The 22,805-nt window shown below is 37.2% G+C and overlaps 1 protein-coding gene across 4 annotated transcripts in view; it reads left to right on the top strand.

Annotated features, from left to right (window-relative positions):
* Positions 1-22,805, top strand: part of FMN2 (formin 2) — a 163,766-nt gene that overhangs the window by 39,189 nt on the left and 101,772 nt on the right. For 2 of the 4 annotated variants that reach the window (XM_030035450.2, XM_030035448.1), the window contains 3 exons: positions 12,588-12,620; positions 15,868-17,666; positions 18,734-18,878. In XM_030035450.2, the coding sequence (XP_029891310.2) occupies positions 12,588-12,620; positions 15,868-17,666; positions 18,734-18,878 (1,977 nt within the window). The remainder of the gene's footprint in view (positions 1-12,587; positions 12,621-15,867; positions 17,667-18,733; positions 18,879-22,805) is intronic. The other 2 variants (XM_030035452.1, XM_030035451.1) reach the window with 1 other exon arrangement.

Below are 22,805 nucleotides of genomic sequence, written 5' to 3'. Positions count from 1 at the left end.
CATGCTGGACTTCAGAAGGAGATAATGTGATACTGGGATAGTGGAGACTTAGTCTGGATTGGACTTGTTCAACCTAAACACAACCTATTTTTTTTTTTTTTTAACATGTCACCATTCATGTTATATTATTCATTAAACGTGGTGCAGTTTGATGGAGTTGAGGAAATTCAAATTGTGTTTCCTCAGAAGACTAGCTCTTTTTTTCTGTGAAAGCTCTCCGATCACAGGTACCAGACTTATCTTAGTAGTGAATAAGACTATTCAATTGTTCTGGAGGTCAGGAAGAGGAAGGTAAAGTTCTGGTATCTTTAAATCTTGGTTTGGAACAAGGAGTGGCCAAAAGCTCTTGATATCTATTTCTTTATTCTTATTTATTTATTTATTTATTTTTCCTTGGTGGGGTTTGTTTTTTGTGGGGGTTTTTTGTTTTTGTTTTGGGGTTGGGGTTTTTTTGTTGTTAATGTCTGGATGGCGCAAGCATCACTGCATTGAGCAGCATTTGTGAAAATGATCAGTAGTTTGCTTATAAGGGAGAAAATAAGGAATGCTTAGTAAAATGCATGCTTTACTTTAGATCATTAGACTTGCAAATTTAATCCAGGTTCGATCAAGTATTTTATGAGCATGGGTGCGGACAGTAGATATATTACCTTTATGGCTTTTGTCTTGCCAAACATTATTAAAGGAGTTCTTCTAGTCAGTTACATAAATTCTTCTACCTCCATAATTACGAACATTTAAGACTAGAGCCCATTGATCATATCACAAAATTATTCTACATTGCAATATTTTAAGTTTCAACTAAAATATATTTGTCCCATGCTATTTTTATATTTCAGTCACCCAGGTTTCAGTAGCAATGCTTTCTAGTATTTCTTGTGAAAAAGAACTTTTTCCTATACTACCATAACGGTATTGCGCATAAGGAGCCTATTTAATCTGTCTCTAGGACTTTAATACATTGCAAGAAACAACCTATATAAAAGACTTTTTAAAATTGGAGATGTAATTAATGGAAATAGGTTCATGAATGCTTAGGTACTTTACCTAAAAAAAAACCTGATTCTTTTGCTATTGAGAATGAAGTTTAACCAGCAGCACTAGAGTACTGTTTGATTGCTTGAAGAAATAACGTTTACTTCAGGTTGGGTTTTTTTGTTATTTTTAAAACTAGCCTATTATGTTGTCCAATTACTGAATTGCATTTGCTGGTGATGTTAGAGATTCCCCATCCCTCTTGCTCAGTGTTGATCTCTTATGACAGTAATGTGAACTTCTTCCATTCTGTACTATTATTCATCAATGAAGAGCAGAAATAACTGTTATGAATGCATAATCACCTCATTTGCACAAAATCATCTCAAGTTTTTGCTATATTATGTCGTCATCATTCTGGTTTATTTTGAAAATTAGAATGGAAATTATTTAATTTGAGGAACTGTATGTGGATAAAATGTTTTCATGTGTTCAAATTATTTCTGTACAGTCCCAAACAGTTGAGTGTATTCTACCTAGCTATCAATATCTATCTATATCAATTTATAAAAACATCTGGAAAGTGGAATAGTCACACTAACTTTTTCGTCATGTTTGTAGATAAATCCTTTGCTGCAATCAAATCATTCTTGGTGTTATTTGTACTTTTTTTAAGTGGTGAAATACTATGAAATGTTTCTATCAGAGATCTAGCCTCTTTTATTCTTTGTCTAGCTTGTCCATAGTTTTTCTTTCTGAAGAAAGCAATCATTGGCTGAAGTTAGCCAAGTAGGTGATTTTTCTCTTTTCTTTCGATACATGACAAAGGAAGAGAGCCCTAGTGTAATATTTGAAACGGATCAACTAAGTCTACTTACAGGCTTTTCCCCTCTTCCCTCCCTGGGAAAAGACATTTTCCACATGCTATTAAAATAATCGGAGGTAGCTGATACTGACATAGAAACAACTGCAAATGTAACATGATGCTGATAATTTATCTCACTTATGATAAACAGTTAACTAAAAGATTCAGAATAATTCTAAATTAAAAGCACAAATAACACACACACTGAGCCTGGATTCTATGCTGTCTTGCCACAGGAAGGGGATTTTTTATATATCTTCTCCATTTCCTTACCTTTACAATGTTAGACATAACTTTGATATTTTGCAGCGTAACTTCCTAAAGTTTTTAAGACTTATCTTTGGAGTCCAAGATAGCTAATTTTCAAAAATTACAAGTAAAAAATGAGGGCCTGAAGATGTGCTTGCTTCTAGTGCAGGAACTGGTAAGCAGAGGAAAAATACTTAAAATTGGCAGCCATTTCAAGTCCTGGTTTTGAAATGCAGAGGAGCAACAATGTCTGCTTAGTCTTCCCAGTACAAACAGAGAAAGCTTTGTTAGGCCTAACTCCTTTAGTGAAGGATGAAGAGAAAAATTGAATGTTCTGATTTAGAATCTCCAGCTTCAAACCTGATGTTTAGATTTGACAACTGTACTTTTGTGCAAGAGCCAATTTCCTTTGTTTTGTGCACCAATCTTTTGTGGTATCCTTGCAATTTTCCCTACATTCTAACTCAGTTTTCAGGTTTGCTTGATTTTGTTTACATGGTAGGTAAAAAAAGATTCTTAGCAGAATGAAAAAAAAACCAAAACCAAGAGGCATCTTATAGTTGTAAGTGGGTACACGAAATGTAGGCTTTGGTTAGTAGTGGGACATCACAGAACCAAAAATCTGAAGATGTTTGGAAGTCACCTAAATTCCTTGTTTTCTTATATGCCTTATTATCAAAATATTTAAAATTTCTTCTTTTTTTGATCATTTGTGATAAGTGTCTATTCTGAGTATCACACATTTAAAAATAAAGCCCTCATTACGTTTATTTAAAGGTCAGCATCCAGATGTAATGAATTATTCTTCATGCCATTGACGATGCCTGGTCTCTGTAATCGTGTCTCAGGAGATGAGGTTTTGCCAGACTGTTCCAATTTCTAGCAGTTTGGTTATGAGATAGGTTGCATTGAGTATTTAAACTATATTTACAGCAAAAAAGCTTGCCATCAAAAAATTCTTATGCCTGTAACGTTTCCAGCTCAGTTGTTCACTTTGGTTTGGTTTAATCCATTTAAACCAACAAATAAGCACTGAACCAAAATTATGTGTCTTCTTGGAATGCCACGTACTTCAACTGATAGTAACAACCAGTCAAAATTTTGGCAGTTCTCAAGCACTGAAGACAGATTTCTACTACATGATCTATTGGTGTGCTTCCCAACAACGTCACAGGGAAACAGCGCTAGCCTTAAAAATCTTAAATTCCAGGACATGGTTTGCCATATTGAGTATACTTTCTACTTTGAAAACATAATGTTATAAGTCTGACTCTTGGAGTGTCTCTTTAGGGTATTCTTAACTACCACGCTTTACAGGTAACGCCTCTCTCAGCCTTTCAGCAGGGACCTTTTTTCTTACTGTAGTCTTTAAATACAAATTATTATAACTCCTTAGGGTAATAACTTAGTGACATTTGAAATGTTCCAATTCTGACATTTAATAATACAAGAAGAAAGTTTGTGAAATCCTTTGAGATAAATACATGATCAGTCTATTTAGAAAATATAAAACATTGGCAGGATTGGGATTTACTTTTCATTATTATAAAATGTCACAGCTAGACTTTGTCTCTGAAACATGCATGCTGCTCAAAACTCTCTTAAACAAAATTTCAGAAAGATTATTCTTTACAGGTGAAGGTAAGATAAAGAAAGTAAATATAACAGTTGTCTGAAATGGTGAAATAATTCTACTACACATACAAAAAGAATAAAAAAGGGGGGGGGGGGGATTTTTAAAACCTGTTTTATTTTGGTATTATATGGCTTCCATCAGGGTAGAGGCAAACTGTATATGAGACTGGTTAATAATTGTGTTCAACAGAAACTGGAGGAAAATTGGGAACTCTTCCTTTATGAGCTCCCAAACCATTCTGTGGCTGTGGCTCTTTTTACACTGCTTCATTTTACATGTTTTTTCTTGAGATATTCATTCAGAAGGACCCAGTGGTCCTGGGAACACATCACTCCTCTTCTGTCCCTTCGCTACTTGCCAGGTTACTTTTTGTAAGGGGGAAGAGAAGGCTTGGGGAGGCAATGAACAGTTCTAAAACAATTCTTTTCCTACAAAAGTATGATTGCTGAAGTCGGATTTCAGCTGGGGAAAAAAGATACACACTTGGGTAAAAAAAGCCAAGAAAAATATATGTTGTACTCACAAGGATCTGCTATATTTGGTTGTCTCAATGAGGAAAGAAAGGAGTATGAAAGAAGCAAACTTTTCTGGAAGTTTTCCATATGGATTGAATGATAGTGAAGTCTGTACCTATTGCATTTTTCAAAGTAAATACTATAGCTAACTGATGATCTCTGTCCTGACAAATAGAATTGGATATATTGTTTTAAGGACAACTGTATCAATGTAAACTTCCTGCATCATCATGCTGGTATACCCCAATCTCAGAAAACAAAAAGCTAAAAAAATTCAGAGGTATAAATCTCTCTTGTTCTTATCTTGCAAAAAATAAAGCCGGTCTTGCAATATGTGGTGCGCAGGAACTTATGTTCTAATTGTAGGTCCAATGTTTAATGTTAGAATTGACATATCTTAGGTTAAAGTGCATGAATATCAGGAAGCATATGTAGGCAGATAGTGTTTTCTTGTTAGCCTTGAGAATAAATTATGCTTTATCAAAAATGCACAGAAAGGAAACAAAGTTGTGTGAAACAAGATGATAGAAACCTAGCAAAAGACTTTACTGCTGGGGTCATAGGAACTGCTTAAGTGCAGAGTGTTTTGCTCAGGCAGTAAAGAGGAGTCTAACCTTTGTCAAACTTCACTCCAGGACATAAGTGCAAATCAGGTATACTGTCTTTCATGTTCATGAAATATAGTTTTTACGCAGAAGTTTCCAATTTTATTGATGGAAATCTGTCTTTGATTCTTAATATTAGAACTTACTTTTCACTTTAAACTTGCTGAAATTTTCAGGTTTCTTTTTGATTTGTTTTTAGCCTAATAAACACTAATAGATTTTTCATGTTCTACAACTGTAGCAGATTAATTAATTATACTTTTTAAAATATGAAGTGAGGTTCTCTGAGTTGAGATTTCAATATAATTTAAACAGAGATTGTCTGTTCCAGTCTGTTGTTCTTCCTGTATGACTAGTAGCTGAACTTTGTGATTAAAACACTGTCTTCTGATAACGTCAGGATTTCTTAGGCCCTGAAGGAAGCATGAGGACGCGAGTAGAAATATTAAAAATGAGGTCATTAGAGAGCCTGAAAGACATCATAAAGAAGTCAGCCTACTCAGCCACTAGATGGCAGTTAAGTATTTTTTAATGAACTGTGCAAAACACTTGTGTGTCATTCCCGGGGGGTCCTGCAGATACCCTATAGTGAGAATATTAATGTTTTAATTTTTTTTTTTTTTTTAAAGTCAGAAAGTGGTAGCTTTCTGGTGGTTAATAAGTTAGCCTGTAAAAAGTATGCACACTTGCTGTGCTTAATCTGACCAAGGTTTAGTAATTGGAGCATCTCTCAAAGGTAGTAAAAACGTGTCCTAAAAATAATAACAAAAATCCTGAAACATTAAATGTTTAAAAAGTTCTGTTCTGTCACTGTTAAGTTGGGGTTTTGGGGTTTTGTTTTGGTTTTTTTTTTTAAACCAGTGGAGGGAAGACATTTGATTTGGTCTACAAGACTTCTGGATGACTGTCTTTGTAGTGATAATTTAAAAGTTTTACTGCTGAATTACCATAATTTAAATAAAGACGTCAGTTTTCTGTTGGATATGAAATTCATTTCTTCAACGATAATCCTGAATCTTTTCCATTTAGTTCTGATGAGGGAGAGATTTGAAAAGAAACAAACAAAAAAGGATAAAAGTGCATCAGACATAATTTTATCAATTAATTGACATACATAGAATATAAATCATAGACTCCACATTTAAATAAAAATAAATGACTATAGTATGTCAAGCCTGTGTGGTAGAAAAATAAAAGCAGTTAATTCTCAGAACAAATGTTAGTATTTTGTATTATATCCAGACTTCACAATACTTGGATTGACTTCCGTTGTTTTGCTTGAAGGCAGTGTTTGCTTCTTTAAAAGGAACAATACATTGGTATAATTTTCAGTGGAGTGACAATAGCACATTTTTGCCCTCTTCCTCTTGGCCATGGTGAGACTAAAATTTGTTTTGTTCTAATCTGTGTTCTTGATGTTAATGTCAAGATGAAGTTTTACTTACATGCTCTTTTCAATTTGAAAGGCTCTTTATTCTGGTTTTCCACTTTGACATGTGGCATGCTCCCTCAATTACAGCTCTGAAATAACATAAAAATCATAGCATAATTTAGGGCTGAATAGACATTAGGAGGTCATGATGTCTAATCACTTCCCCTCCAGCACCCTCCTCCAAGCAAGGCTAGCTTAGATGTTTGGTTGTTTTTCTCAGGACTTCGCTCACCTCTGAGGATGGGTATGTGGTAGTGCTAATATGTACTTCCTGCTTTGCCTAGTCGGTGGTAAAATAAGTCTTGCTACATTTCTGATGTGTTGTTTTGACAACAGCTTAAGGAGATGAAAATGTGTGCTCTAAAAGCACATATATTTCCTGTGAGTTACTCCTAATTCAAATACTGTGTATTTACAGGCTTTGATTAAAATTCTCAAGAAACTGCTGGTCAAGTTCAAGTGATTCATCTAGTTTCACGACTTCTACATCACAGACTTTTATGAGCATATGGCAGATCATAATACAAATTTTGCATCTTGTAATCATAATGGGCATTCTGCATTTTCCATTTTGACTAATCTTTATACTCAGACAAAACAAGACAGACTTTTTTTGTCATTTTAGGCACAACTTCTTTGAAATGTAGCACCAACCTTAAAGTTCAGGCAAGAATAATGTCTGAACAGTGTGCTTGCAAATTCTATCCAATGGAACTTAACTTGGAATTTACAGACTTCCCTTTCTTCTGTCATTGATGGGAAAACAAGGAAAAATGAGAGTAAAACTGAGAAACTTATTTTAACCAGAATTACTTGGTGGTACTTAAAATCCTTGGCTATAATGTGAAACACTTTCTCCTTCTTTCTCAAGAGATGAATTATTGTACGGGATGGGGCTTGGATAGGAAGACTTCTTTTCTGTCTGTGTGTCTGTGATTCTGAGCACTAGCATGTTTCTTCTCTTGCCTTCTACAGCGAGCTTCTTGTAAAATGTTAGAAGAGCACTGTCAGTTCTCTGAGGGAGCAGTGAATGGAAATGCATGATAGGCATACACTTATTGAAAATGCAGTTTTGAACTGTTTTCTGTTTTCTCCTCTGAATTCTTACACTTTTTACTCATGAAGATAGGTAAATTGAGATAGTGTTCATTCCATCTATGTATTCCTGGTCAGAGCAAAATATATAGCAGAGCTGTATTTATTAAGTGTTAAAATACAATTTATTTTCTTAAACTCCTCTCTCTAAAATGGAAATCCTATTTCAGATTAAAATCTATAAAATCCCCCTTTCCCAAAATATGGTTTAAATTGGAAGTTTGATTATTTACATATGAAATTCCTCTCACCTTTTGGAGAGAAGTGAAACAAAGAGGTTTTGTATATTCAATGATACCATACTATATTTGGATTACATAGACTATTTTAGGTACTATAGTATTTACCTACCTTCCAAACTTTTTTTAAAAGAACTCCACAGAAATTGAAGAGAACAGATGAAGAAATCGTATTAAGTACAAGAGAGCAGCATGAAAATGTGTGTGTATACAAGTTGGTGTGCATATGTGTATATACACACATACAGATGCGCATTCCGTAAAATGTGTCTTCAAAGAATATCTGGTCACGGAAATAAAATTTCTTCTTGTGACTTTTCTAGCAGGACAGACTGATCTCATTTGTCAAGTTGGCTTAACCTATTTGAGAGACCTCATCCAGTCAAAAGTGAGCCATGTTCTAAAGATTAAATTCTTCTTTTATTTCTCTCAGCATTTAAGATCAGGTGCTACTTTACAGTGGTGTAGATCCCGAGAATTTCCACAGGACTCTATGTGTAGGAGAGATCAGAAATGCTTTTCTTAGTAAAAATGAATATTTTTTTAACTTAGAAATATCCAAAGTTTAAAAAACAAACACCACCACCACCCCGCCCCGCCCCCCAATAACCATAACTATGGTATATTGCCATACCTGAATGAGAACTTATAAGTAAAGCTGAGAAGGATTTCTACTCTTTCGATACAAAACAGACTAACCGGTTTAAATTCTACTTACAGTCAGATCAAAAGCTAGTTATCATGTTGTCCGTTTTAAGTTGGTATAAGTAAAACCAGTAGGATCACTTTTTTCTTCTCTGTATTTTTAAATACATGTTTTTTGGTTTTATTTGTTCTTCAGAGAATAAACCCAAAACTATTGATAAAAATGAACTCGCATATTCCTGAATGTTTAATTACTTTTTTGGTTTCAATATTCAACTTTTCCTGAAGAGATAAATGATTTTTTTTCTAACGTCCATGATACCAAAAACTTTTTTCTTAACAGCTCAAAACCTAAAGCTCAGCTTTGATGATTTGATTGTGATTGATTTTATTTAATGTTCTTTCACCCAAAATGATACAGCTTTGCTTTTAATATAGCCATCACACTTTCAAAGAGTTAGAGATGCTGACTGACCTCCAGTCCCCTGCCTTCAGCATGTTCATGGATACATTTGTAAAGGCTCTGATTCCATTTCTCCAAACTTTTTCTGTCGTGAGTCGTAGGCTCATATTTCAGGGTAGTGAAGACTATTCATCCCTTTCTACAAAGATTTATTCTTACTGTGGATATTTTTTCTGCTTATTCCCTGCTGGAAGCCTGAAACAAAAGCAACATGTGAACCTCCCATTTTGTGGTCTGGCTGAACTCTTGAATAAAAAGGGCAAGTACTGTGTAGAAGTATCATACTCTGGACAGTTGCTTATCAGGGTGTGGCAAAGTTCACCTGGAAAATCATTAGCTTTTTTGATCTCCAGTACTGGTGATTAAAGGCATTCTGAGTCCTTCAAATTTAGATTATTAATATTCACATTTTGGGCAATAGAATCCTTACTGTCATTTCTAGCATAAAAACTAGTATAGTTTCTGCACATAAAGAAGAGAGAAATAATAATAGAATGAGGTAGTTTGCACGGTGACTACTTCCCAGGCTGCCGGTCAATCTCAAGTTGAATCGAAAATCAAGAAAAGGCCTGGTGTGAAAAAGTTCAACTCCTTTCTCTAGTATGCCAATGTAGTAATGTTTGAGGTATGCCAGATTTTATTTTGTGTTTTAACAGAATAAGATGGGTAGTTGCTTTGGCCTGGATACACAGGAAAACTACCCAAACCTTTTAGACTCACAGTTAAAATACTGTAGGACAAACACAGGTGATAGGAGAAAGGAAGTTGATTCATCATGTGATAGTCATTTCACTAAACAGTCTAAATATTGAGCAGAAAATAAATCCAGAACTGTTTTTCTCCCAACTTTAAAGGAAATCTGGGACTTTTAAGGTAACTGTTCCCTATTGGAGTGCTGGCGTAGGTGGCCAGATTTGTGTTATCTCTTCATCTACTGAAAGACCCAAGCGCTGCTAATTCTACTCTAGCAGTCTCTGCGATCAACAGCAGAACATCTAAGAAGACAGCAGAAACAGGGAAAAATAAGGTTATTCTAAAATTAATAAAGTTGAACCTCTTTTTTTTTCCTATGCCCTTTCTCATTTACATACTTGTTTTACACTGGGTGAGTGACAGAACAGTCAAACCAGTTTCTGGGCTAAATGAAGCTATGTGTAGGGGTAAGCCTTTTTTGAAGTCTTTATTGTTTACTGCTATACTGTTTCGTGCTTCTCTAATAATGATATTTCATATATGCTAGGAGAGAAACCCTCAAACTTGAGGCAGGTTTTTTGTTTTTTGTTTGGTTGTTTTGTTTTGGTTTTTTGGGGTTTTTTTTTTTTTTTTTAAATAAAGCAGGTCTAAAACTTTCTGGGCAATCAGGCTAAAAAAATGCTAATTGTGCAGGCTAAAAGTAATATTATGTAAGATGACAGTAATTATACTTAACTGCTCTGTTGCTCCTAGGGTGGTCAGTGGTTCTGTAAGATTTTATTTTATCTTTTCTTGTCTGTAGTCTACAAATATTCTTTTGAGGTTCCTATTGTAGCAGAACTTGAGGATAACCTAAGGTTGTATTTCAGCTTAGTTAAGAGTCTTACAACTTACAGAGAGAAAACTCTTTGAATCTTTGATGTATCTTAAGTTGGTTTTTGTTTTTTTGTTTTTTATGATTTACTAAAATGGGAACTGTAAAGAACTGGGATCTTATCCTCTGAAATGCACTTAGCCCAGAGATAAGGAATTCAAACTCTTCAGGAACAGAAGCTTCAAGAGACTGAATCTGAACAAAACTCTTTTCTTCTGACTTCCAGCTTTACAAGTTGGCATTTATAATGTGTGCATCTTTCTCCAAAGGTTCATGCTCCCTGCTGATCCTATGTTTGTTTTTTTGAACTATTTGAATCACAATGATTATTGATTTCTGCATGTAATAATTTTTTTTTTTTTGTCACCCATGATAGTTTATGACAAAATCTCTTGGTTGGTTAGACATGTCCTAGCTCTTTAGTTTAGGAAGAGCTAAATAGTCCCAATGCCAGCACAGTGCAGGCTGGTGTAATCCATCTGTTGCAGTGTGTCACTGAGTGGGAGAGTAGCTCACATCCACCAAATAAGTTTATCACTTCAGGCAGGGCAGTGCACTACACTGTTTCTATTTTAGGGCTTGCTTGTTCAATGCTATCTTGGGGAGCTGTGCATCATGTTTCCTTGTGGTTGTAGGAAGAAAACATAGACTATTGTGAAAACATATATCCTTCGTCCCCATACGTGCACCTTCAGTATAATAAAAGCTTCTCAAAAAAGATTTGATCTGTAGTCTGAGGAAGAAACAAGTATCCAATACCAATTCTACTCCTTCAGCATCTCTCCCTGATGCTGTTGACAAGTCTGCCAGCATTTGACTCAACTTCTACTACTGTAAAACTAAAATGCCGCAATGGGCTTTGAGGATTAAGTGAAATGTGAGAATTAATTAGATGGATGCTCTTTTGTTTGAATGTAAATCAAGTGTCCATCAGCACTTCTCATTTGACAATTGCTGTAGTGCTAAAAATCTCTGTTAAAATGTTGTGTCTCCTTTTCTTAGGGTTGATCTACAGCTGCAAGAAGTAGCTTTGAAAATGAGACAGCTTTAAAGAGAAAAACCTGAATAGAGATCACATTTCTCTGACTGAATTAAATTCTTACTGTGGCACTACTTTGTGCCATTCGGTGAGCATGTGCATTCAAAAATTTTTCACTTTGCATAGAAAAGAGGCATGTATTAACAGAGCAGTTGGAAAGAACATCCTTCCAAGTAACCAGATGCTGCTACTACCACCAGGTGTTGACTTGTTGGAAGACTTGAGGGGTCTTATTTTGCCATATTAATCCTATTTAATTGTATGCTTCTATTCCCTGTGCACGCTTGCAATCAGATAGCAGCATAGACTCTGATTCATGAATTCTGATGTAGAGAAACTGAAAGGTTAAGGTTTTCGAAAAAAGCCAAGAAGTATAATCCTATCATCTAAATATGAATTCCACCCAGAGAGGAAATTTCATGACACTAAGTGACAAATCGCTTAAAATGATCAAACTGCTGATGCGACTTCTTGGTTTGTAATAGTATAAGGCGTTATCTTCTAAAACTAAACTGTATTATGTCTATTTTTCAAATATTCCAAAATTACTGTTAAGAACTGCCATTCTATTTATTTTCATAAGAAAAAAGACACATCATGGCTGTTCATAAAGTGTATGAGTGAATGCAAGTAGAGATAGATATAGATAAATACAGAATATAGACACACATATAGGGGTGTGTGTGTATATGTATACATATAGACTAGGGCTAACTTCCACAGATGTGCAGGGGCTTTTCTGCCTGGAAGTTTAGTTATAGAAGGGTCTGTAGATTTCAGTCACTCATCTGAGAAACTAGGATGCCAGACTCCATAGAGGAGGTAGCTGCAATCTGAGCTTTTACATGTTTAAAGATCCAGGGAGTGTTCTATCTGTATAGATCAGCTCTATGTGGGACATCTGATGTGCACATGTGGAAAACATGACGAAATTGGAATGAATTGGATGTAATGTATGGGCTTTTGGTACATGTGCATATCCAAGTGTACAACCTTTACGTAGTAAAGCCAGTATTCCTAGATCTGTTGGATACTGTATACACACAAACCTATCAGTGCAACACGAACACAGTCAGGCCAGCAGTCCCCGATTGAGCATCCAACTCATTGCACATGGAACATGTACAACCTGTTTGAGAATTGCTGGGCACCGTTCTATAGCCGTACACCTCTGGAAACTTTTTTCCTGCTCACATCTTTCACGCTCAAGTCACCTGGATAAAGCAAGGCTTAAGCTTCCACCTTTCTTTCTTTCTTTACAGAAAGAAGACTGTTCCACAGTACCTGGGTCCTGGGTAAGAACTCTAGGCAAGACAGAGTTCCCTCATATCTCTTTTAAACCCCGTAGGTTTCTGCTGTGGAATTGTCTTTTGGATTAAAAATGAACCTTCTTTCCATTATGTGTGGTTTTTTTATCTGGGTCTTCTGGTTCTTGTCAACAGCTTTTGACCATCTTTTACATGTATGAAAAATTAAGTCTTGCCTTTCTTATTCTTCTAAGAAAACGGTTTAATTTTAATTTCTGATTGGACTTACATATATTTTTAGATTTCCTTCCTTGTTGAGGATAGTGGAAACATGCTATGACTTATGTTTGTTTGATATAGACCTTTCTGATCCAGGGGAAGATTTTAAACTTCTTGCTAGGGGAAAGGCAGAAATCTAATTAAACTAGTCTGAAGGCATCTTAAAAGTCAAAATGAAAAATATCTCTATTTATCTAAAATAATTACTGAAGCATGTAAATACCGGGGCTTTGTTTTATTTGTTTTTTAAACTAAATAAATTTTAAGTATGTAATTTCCTCTGGATAAATTTCTCTGTATTCACAGCAAAGTCTTGTTTGTTCATAACATGCTGTTTCTGTGAAAACCTGGATATATTCGTGATTGTCAGGTAACAACACAATAGCAAGTCAGCAGGTTGTTTGAAATGCCATGTCTCAAGGACAGCAGAAAAATTGTTGTCATAGGGCATGGGATTAAAAGTCCCTTTAATTCATGAATACATTTTTGTTTCTTGCCTGAATTACTTAATCATCTCACTTGATCGCCCGGTTTTTTAAACTTTAAAAAATACTTCTTCTCTTGAAAGAAATTTCATGATCTGCAGGGTAAATTCTCTTGTAAAACAGTGAATTCTAGGTTTTTCCTGTAGTTCAGGTGGAATTTCAGGATTCAAGGTTTACCTCTTTTTCTTGTGAAAAGTTGAATCCAATCTCCTGAGTAAATAAGTTTAAAAAACTGAACTGTTCTGAGACTAGCCATCATTAAGGCAAATCTATTCAGAACCAGTTAATATTTTGTCTAATCCTGTTCACTTCAGTTTATGAATGAATTTTCCAATTCAGATAGAATTGGGAAGCTGTATCTGTCATAAAACCCTTGGTGGAGTGTACTTACAGTGTAAAATGGGAGCTTAGGAGAGTTACAGTCTGGGGAAACTGGAATTGTTCTCAAATAACTGAAAACTGGTGTGTGGCCTTAATAATCCTAGGAACGCATTTCCTTTGATAATGTTGCCTTTTGAAGAACTGATAAGCCTTACTGTATTTGCAGGTGACTGGTAGGGGGGTAAGAGCAGATGAAACAAAGGGATAATAAATATTCTCTTTCACCTTTATAATGAAGTTCTTCAACAAAACCGTTGCTGCTACAAAGTATTGAGTTATTATGGAAATTGAGTGGATTGAAGCACCATGAGTAGTCTGTAATAGAAATGTCTTTTCCAGCCTTTTTCCTTGTTATAATACTGTTTGTTAATATGTCTGCTGTGTTCATTCCTTCACCATTCATTGAAAAACTTTTTTGATGTTCCGTTCTCTGTTTTACATTTTTCTTCAGTTTGGTAGGGAGACCTAGTTGTAATCCATAACTTTCAGTTCAAACTGCTGTTCCAGAAAGTTCAAACAATGTAGGGGATTGTAAGTTTTGATGAAGGTGCTTCAAAATCAAACAATATTTGGTTTAACTGTAGTAGTTGCTGTTTTACTTCTGGGATTGCTTTAGGACAGCTGGGAAACTCCAAGATAAACATAAAATTGAAATTTTATGTTTGAAAACCAATTTTGTGCAGAAAATATTTTTTAAGTATTAATAAACATATATTTTATTAATAGTCCTCAGCTGGAAGTTACAACTTCATTTTCCAGAAATAAAAATGACTTTTAAATATTTCATGTGTCAAAGGATGAGATGAAAAATATCATCTTCCTGAAACAAATCAAGGCAATTAGTATATCAGGTATTGTATGTTTATTTGTAGGCTTCTTTACAAGACCTGTAAAATCTGAATATTTGAAAGATTTCCTATGAAGTAAGCCTACAGTCTCATCCATTAAGCTTATGATTTTATAAAAGGGAACAAAAAGGCACTAAACTGCTTTGCTGTAACCACTTGGGAAACCTGTTGCATGACAAACTTAATTCAACTGAATGCTTGAAGTGCTGACCAATATTCCAAATGGGGGGAAAAAAAAAAAAAGTACTAAGAAGTAAATGCACGCAGCTAGAAAATAGTAAGTTCTTTATTAAAAGATTTTGTGTTGTAAAGTCATGTCTGTTCTATCTCCTGTTCAACTTTCCTGAATAAGCACAAATGGCTATTTTTGGACTAGGTTGCTTCTTTTGGTACCTTTTGATAAAAGCACATACCTATTAAATTTAGTAGAGTTTGTTACTGGCATTTATTTTAAAATGTAGGAATTACTGTGCTATTTAAGGTTAATGGTTCCTCTACTCAGTCTACAGCAGGCAGGATCAGATGCTTCAGAGAAAGATATAAAAAAATGTGGAAACTGTCAAATACAGAATAACCATTCCAGACAGGAAGCTTTTCTAACATTACACACAGTCTGTCACTTGGCAGAGGAGTTTCAAATTTGGGGTGGGAGGAAAGTTTTCCCTTAGTTTTGTCTTTCTTCTTTTCCTTCCCAAGCATGCTGACTGGAGAAAAGCATAATTACTCTGTTCTGAGATTAGTTGTTTTCATAAAGTGAACATTTGTTATGTTCTGCATTCCTAATCTGTATTCTATCATGCAGGTGTGTATTGAAACCCAGTGGTCAGTAGTATGTTGAGTCTGTTATGCACAGTGCATCCCTTTTGAAGAAACACTTAACATATTTTCAGTTAACCTAATTAAAGTAATGCAGTGCCCTTCCCACCGCCATGTCTGCGTATCCATGTGTACACAAACGCTTTCAGTACTTGTGCTCAGTGGTTGGTTGTTTTCTTGGTCAAGGTATGTGGGCGGAGGGAGGGAGGTGTTGCTGCTGATTTTTGCTTTTGCCAAATATAATCACAGTCTAAAACATGCTCGTATTGATGAAGGTAGTTTCGTACTGAAGCAAATCATTTTCCTAAACTATCTTCTTCCACTGTAAGATGCAGCTAGCCAAAATGATACCTCTGTTTTTAAATGCTTGTTGTAGCTGGCTTATTTCTGAACCTCTGGAATACCAATATTCTTGATCTAAATTAAATTTTTTATATAGTGATGAATGTTATCTGTTTTATGCTTATTATTTATTTTCTTTCAAAGGATGATCTTGAGGTGAAATCTGAGGAGCGTGCCAGTGTCATACAACAACTTGAGCAAACTATTGAGGATCTGAGGACCAAAATTGCAGAACTAGAGAAACAGTTCCCTGCTGCAGAGGTACAGACTTCTGGGAGGGAGCAGGAAAATGAGCACACGCACGCAATCTGCGGGGAACTCAGCTGTGTGACTCTTCAAACGAACGAAGAGGAGACCATACCCAGGACTGTGTCACAAGCAAGATCTGTACAAACGTCACCAACAGAGGATTATTTAACACACACAATGCCTTCAGCCCGTGCACTGCCACAGCCACCCCCACCACCGCACTTAGAAGGGGGCAAAAGTGAAGATCCAACTCAGAAATTGCCAGCTCTAGAACTACAGCCCACGTTTTGTTCTGAAATCTCCTTAATTCTGTCACCGAAGCTAATCTCAGTGCCACTGGATGCAAGCCAATCAGAACAGAATACGCTGCAGTCACCTCTTCCAGGACCCAAAGTTAATTTGTCCCTTGCATTTGAAGGAGAGACTGAAATGCCAGCTTCCCATCAGCCCTTAAGTACTGTAGATGTGACTTGGAGTGAACATCCCCCTTCTTTGCCCCCGGAGCCCACATGTAGCATTCCCCCATCACTGCCAGCCACCGAACCAGCTGCTCCCCTGTCTGGAGAACAGGGCCCTTCCCTTGCGACTCCCATGTCCATAGCAGCAGTACCACCCTCACCAGCCCTGCCCAGCTCAGGTCTCCCGCCTTCTGCTGGCTCAGCAGTGCCACACCTGGACCACTCTTTGCCGGGCATCATGATGTCACCACTCCCCCCTCCTCCTCCTCTTCCACCTTTGCCAAGTGGAGAGATACCAGTACTGGCTCCAGCTGCTCCTCTCACTTGTGCTGGAGTCCCACCACCACCTCTACCACCACCTTTGCCCGGAGTAGGAGTCCCACCCCCTCTGCCCAGTTGGGGCATCCTGCCTCCCCCTCCACCACCACCACCTTTACCTGGGGCTGGTGTCCCTCCCCCACCTCCTCCTCTGCCTGGCCTGGGAATGCCACCCCCACCCCCAGCACCACCTCTGCCTGGAGCAGGGCTGCCACCACCTCTTCCACCTCTGCCTGGTACAGATGTCCCCCCTCCGCCTCCTCCACCTCCTCTGCCTGGTGCAGATGTCCCCCCTCCGCCTCCTCCACCACCTCTGCCTTGTACAGGTGTCCCCCCTCCGCCTCGTCCACCTCCTCTGCCTGGTGCAGCTGTCCCCCCTCCACCTCCTCCACCACCTCTGCCTTGTACAGGTGTCCCCCCTCCACCTCCTCCACCACCTCTGCCTTGTACAGGTGTCCCCCCTCCGCCTCCTCCACCTCCTCTGCCTGGTGCAGCTGTCCCCCCTCCACCTCCTCCACCACCTCTGCCTGGTACAGGTGTCCCCCCTCCGCCTCCTCCACCTCCTCTGCCTGGTGCAGCTGTCCCCCCTCCACCTCCTCTGCCTGGTGCAGGTGTCCCCCCTCCACCACCTTTGCCTGGTACAGGTGTCCCTCCACCACCCCCTCCTTTGCCTGGGTTGGGGATGCCACCTCCAGCCCCACCACCTTTGCCTGGAGAAGCCCCGTCCCTTCCAGCGCCAGCCCAGGGCAGCACCTACCCAGCAGTCCCACAGGGCTGTGGGTTTCTTCCTCCTCCATTACCATCTGGTTTGTTTGCAATGGGGATAAATCAGGAGAAAGGGAGCAGGAAACATGTGATAGAGCCTTCTCGGCCAATGAAGCCTCTTTACTGGACAAGAATTCAGCTCCACAGTAAAAGGTAAGTTGTAGAGTTGTGAAGAGAGTAGTGTTTTCACTTTATGGCTGTCCTGATAGTGTTGTGTGTTATGAGCAAAAGTCTTTATTTACTGCTAGGCAGGTCTTTGAGAAAACCTCAGTGCAAACAGGATTTTATTTGTAGTTGGATATGTAAATGAGGTGCCCATTTTCTTTAAAGCACAAACTCTGAGTAGCATTATTTGTACATGAAAGCTCTTTGAAGGTAGTGTTTTCAGCTGTCCTTTGGGATACATACCATGTGTTGATCAGAGATCTGGGGGTGACTGTGTGCCACTAAGCGTTCCGTGAGAAGTTTTTTAAAATGTCGTATTTGTGCTTCCCCTCAACTTTCAAATAACGTTGGTCTTTCTCTGGAGCAGCTTGCAAGTTTTGGTAGTGTCTTCCCTCTAGATGAATGTATGCTGAACGCATTTTATACTCCTCTTTCCTTTCTCCAGTGACCTAGAAATCCTGTTTTCTTCCACCTTGTACACTCAGCGGGCAGATTTAAACTGCAATTTATTTGCATGGCAGCATAAAGCTATTCTGGTAGCCCTTACTTTGATATGACTTTGATATACTTGTTTTTGGTTGTTGATGCTTTTTGTTTGTTTGTAAAATGTCGTTCTTGGTCCTGAAAAGAAGTTTCCTTATTAATCTTTTCTTTACGTCTCTGAGTACTGATTGTAAAACCCTTTTGCTGTTATTTAATGATGAGTTTTTTCTTTCTTTTCAAGTTCTTGCCACTGTCACACAGGTGGTCTGCAGATAATTGTCTATTTCTACTTCTCTTTGAGTCCATGTCTGTATGTTTTATAGCCTATGTACAGCCTATTTATATTCCTGTATATGTAAAGTGGGTGAATATAAATGAGCCTGACCATTATCCTGTGTAAACAAAGAAGCAAAGATGTATGGGGGAGAATCAACAGTATATCTTATCAAAATGCTGCTAGTAGAAGTTAGGCAACAACTTTTAAATTGCTGCTATTTTATTTTCTTCATTCCTCCATTTATGACCTTATTTAGTTTGACATTGCCCTACATAGGTCTTTTGCTTAACTTTAGAGATTCTAGTGCTTCACTTGTGTGGGAAAAAATTGAAGAGCCTTCCATAGATTATCATGAGTTTGAAGAACTGTTTTCTAAAACAGCTGTTAAAGAGAGGAAGAAACCCATTTCGGACACCATTACAAAAACAAAGACTAAACAAGTGAGTACGCATTTAATTTCAGATCTTTTCTAGGCTGGTTTTTACACAAAGACAGATTTTTGCATGCAGCTGAGATGAATTTTGCCTGATGTGAAATTGTTGCCATATATATTTACACTATGTAGAAATATAAGAAAAGGGGAGAATGTAGGATGGGTTTCAAAGCTATATGTGTTAAGGACTGAAGATTTCTTTTTTATAAATTACTTTTCAGGTATATGTTTTCTTAAAAATATCTTTGCTTTATCTGCTTTAAAATTAACAAAAATAAAACTAAAATAATTAGGTGCATATATGATGCTTTGAAATTGACTGCACATGTGCAATAAGTAGTATATAAATTATTCTGATTAATTTTATAAATTAAATACAGTTGCATATGAATTACCATGACTTCAGAGAAAAATTATGTTTAAGAACCTAAGTCCTAATGTTATACCAATCATAACAGTTCTAAGTTTGTGCTGTGTTCATATATATATATATATAGTGATTATGAAATTTATGCATACAATAAATGACAAGCACAATTGGGAAAATCCAGCATTAATCAAACTGGTTTCTTGAAATGGAATGGTGTACAATAAAATAAAAATAGGAAGCAGATTTTAAATGTAGAAGTTTAAACCCTGGGACAAGAGAATTGAATCTGAATGTTTAGGTGACTAGACAGCTGTAATCTTCTTGTTATCTGTGTGAAAATCATATTCTGGTGGTATGATAAGTAATTTGCAATTAAACTTTCAGGCTACAGAGGAGAATGTTCTTATGTAGAATCCTAAACAGCAGTTAAAGTTCTTGTTTTATCTCACCTTCGCATTCCTGTAGTCAATTCCAGACTAGGCTGTTCTTTCCATCATCTTTTAACATACAAGTTAATGCTATACAAGAGTTTTTTCCACGCTGTGTATACAGTGGGAGTCTTCAAAATCTCCATGCAGTAGATCTTATGTTTGAATATGACCTTTCCATCTAGTAGTTCTGGAGATCTTGCCCCCACAGACATATTTTGGTCAGCAACATAAACATGCAGGTGCTCTTTACGGTGCTGGCAACCTGCTGCAGGCAACAGAACTGGTAGTGAAGTTAGGATGATTATCCCAAGGTGTTGGATAAAACCTTTATCTGGACAGATTGGAAGGATAGTGCAGCCACACTCGTGGCTGTTCATCATGTACGTGTGTGCTGCACTAGGCTGTACTAACTGGGATGGGAGGAAAGGTAACAGTGCTGCTGCTACCTTGCTGTCCTGCAATAAATCTCGAAAGTGCAAGACCTTTGCTCTTCTTCCCTCCTTCTAGAAAAAGCCCCTTTTAATGGTTATTCTTAACTAAATTAGTATGATAGCTCTTTAAGTAAAAAAAGGAGTGCAAAGGTATACCTGATGCTTTGCCTATGAACTGTTGGTCCATTCACGTTTCATGAGGTTTGGTGATACAAATCTCTAAACAGAGTAGAAATGACAACTGTTTAATTCTGTAACGTAAACGTGGTTTACGTGGTTCAAGACAGACAGCGCTTATGAAGAAACATTAGATGTGGATTTTAATACTGAGTATTTTTTTTCTTGCAATGCCAAAAATTTAGATACATTGTCAATAAATAAATTAAAAAAATGTAGATAAAACTAAATGAAATTGACCAATTGTTCTTAACTTCTTTGAAAAGAACAAGTAGTTTATGACAAATTTCCACACAGAAGTTTAAATCATTCTAAGTAGGTGCTGTCATCTAGAACGACCATTCCTGTGGGCCACCTAAATTGACAGAAGAGAATCCCCTGTGTGTTTCTCTTCCTCTGGTGATCAAACAAATTTACTGCTCTCCAAAAGAGAGAGAAATTGCCTGATGGAGAAGTCTGATTTGTTGAATTGTAGTATCTGGGGGGAAAGATCAACCAAACAGATAATCACAGGCCTTCATTAGAACTACAATTAAAGCTATCATTTATTGCAGATGTCAAAGTTAAATGTTCATGTGTGCAAGTCCAGTTTGGGCTTTTCACAGTATTGACATGAGACAACTGAAGTAGAACAGCTTCACAAATACATTCTACATATGCCTTCTTAGCAGTTTGGAATGCAGGCCTTCATTTTTTAAATTCTCTTCATTTATACCGCAGTAAACACTTGGATAATGAAGTCCATCCATGTTTAGCAGAAGAAACAGTTATTTGGGGAAAGCATGGCTGTAATTCCACAAGTATGTTTTTATAGGAATCACCAAGTGCTGTTTAAGTGGTTACTAACTTACATGGCTTCTATGATAGTTACGGGTGTTGTAAAGATCTTACAAATGGTGTTTCTGTAGTGATTTTTACAGGGACGCATTATGCAAAGCAGATGTATTCTGTCACCTGTTGAGCTACAGAGGAGTGCTGTACAGAACAGAACCAGGACCCGCAAAGCTCACTCTGCTGCTTTCCAGAAACACTCTAGTCTGGCAATTGGTTTTCCTCCTTGCATTGATGTGCGGGTGTGCTGGGCGGATGTTTTGCTTAGATGGATTGGATGTAAAATACTAGCTACACTGGAAATGGTAGTCAGGAAAAAATGCCCAGATAACTTTCAAATGCATAAAAAATTTGGTACTCTGTAAACATCTGATTTTAATAAAACAATGTTTTTATTGTAAGCTGAAATAAAAATGTATTTACAGAGGAGGCCACATGGCAGGGGAAATTCTAGCTAATCTGAAGAAAGATTTGATAGTCTGGGGAAGTTTTAGTCTCGGTGAAAGATTAATTATTTTGGAGTATGCTGCTGTTCTGCACACAGAGCTATTTATGCTATATGCCATAGACTATATGCATATGTTTGCTTGTGTATGTATATAGCTATGCATGATATAATTATTTCTAAATGGTGACCCCTTTTTAAATGGTAAAATTATCTATATTGTTGTAGGCTGGTTTGGGGTTTTTTTTGAGTTAACGATTGAGTTCCTTTCCCCCTACCCAGGTATTGCTTCTAATCATTTTTTCCTTGGCATGATCATCTGCAAATAACTTAATACAGTATAAATCTATAATGTTTTAAACAAACCAATATTACACCTAGCACTGAATGAAGGCCACTTTAAACTCCATTCCAGAACTTTAAAGAAAGAAAAAAAAATGAAGTGTTAATATTTATTTGTGAATGCAACTGATTTTATTCTTACTGTCTCTCATTTGGTGCTACAGCAAAGCTGTGATTTATTTTGCTCTGTTAATATGTATATGTCAAATTCTCAGCTGCTGTAAATGTGTGCAGGCTCACTCAATGAGAATGCCTACTAAATCTTCAAAGAAAGTCCTTTATGGGCTATATTATAGGTGGGGCTGCCATTGCTACCTATTAAAGTGGTCTGGCTTTCATTATAAGTCCCTGTTATAACTGCCAAAATTTAGCTCTTTAGGCTGCAAGTTTCGTTGGGTTGTGTCGTCCCCCCCGCCTTGGGTGTCTCCTTCATTTTGCCAATGTTAAGAAAGAAAACAAAGTCTGGTTTTGCTCATGTCCACATAGTTTCATAGACTTGAAATATGGAAAAATGTTATCAGATACATGTCTTGCTAGTTGTGTAAGGGGTTTCTTAAATTTTGCCACTCTACAGGCTGTATCTCAGTTCCTATTGCTCAGGAGAGAATTTGGGTGTAATTCTGAAGATTTTTTCCTAACCTTGTACTGGCAGGTTGGAAAACAGGGGTCAAGAGGAGAGAGGCAAAGAAGATTAAGATGAGTAACTGGGGAGGGAGTGAAGAACTGAGGAGATCTGACAGGTGGAAATATAGAGCATAATAGGTCTAATTCTGTGTCACCTCTTACTCTGTCCAAAGTAATTTCTCTCAGAAACTTGTTGTGAGCCTGGGGTATTCCTGACTGGGATGTTCCTTTCAGCAAATAGTGGATCTCATCAAACCTATGGTGTTTGACCCAAGCAGAGGCT

This window comes from Aquila chrysaetos, chromosome 13 (assembly GCF_900496995.4).
Source record: "Aquila chrysaetos chrysaetos chromosome 13, bAquChr1.4, whole genome shotgun sequence".
In the NCBI taxonomy this organism is placed as follows: domain Eukaryota; kingdom Metazoa; phylum Chordata; class Aves; order Accipitriformes; family Accipitridae; genus Aquila; species Aquila chrysaetos.
This window is presented reverse-complemented; position numbering and strand designations above follow the sequence as displayed.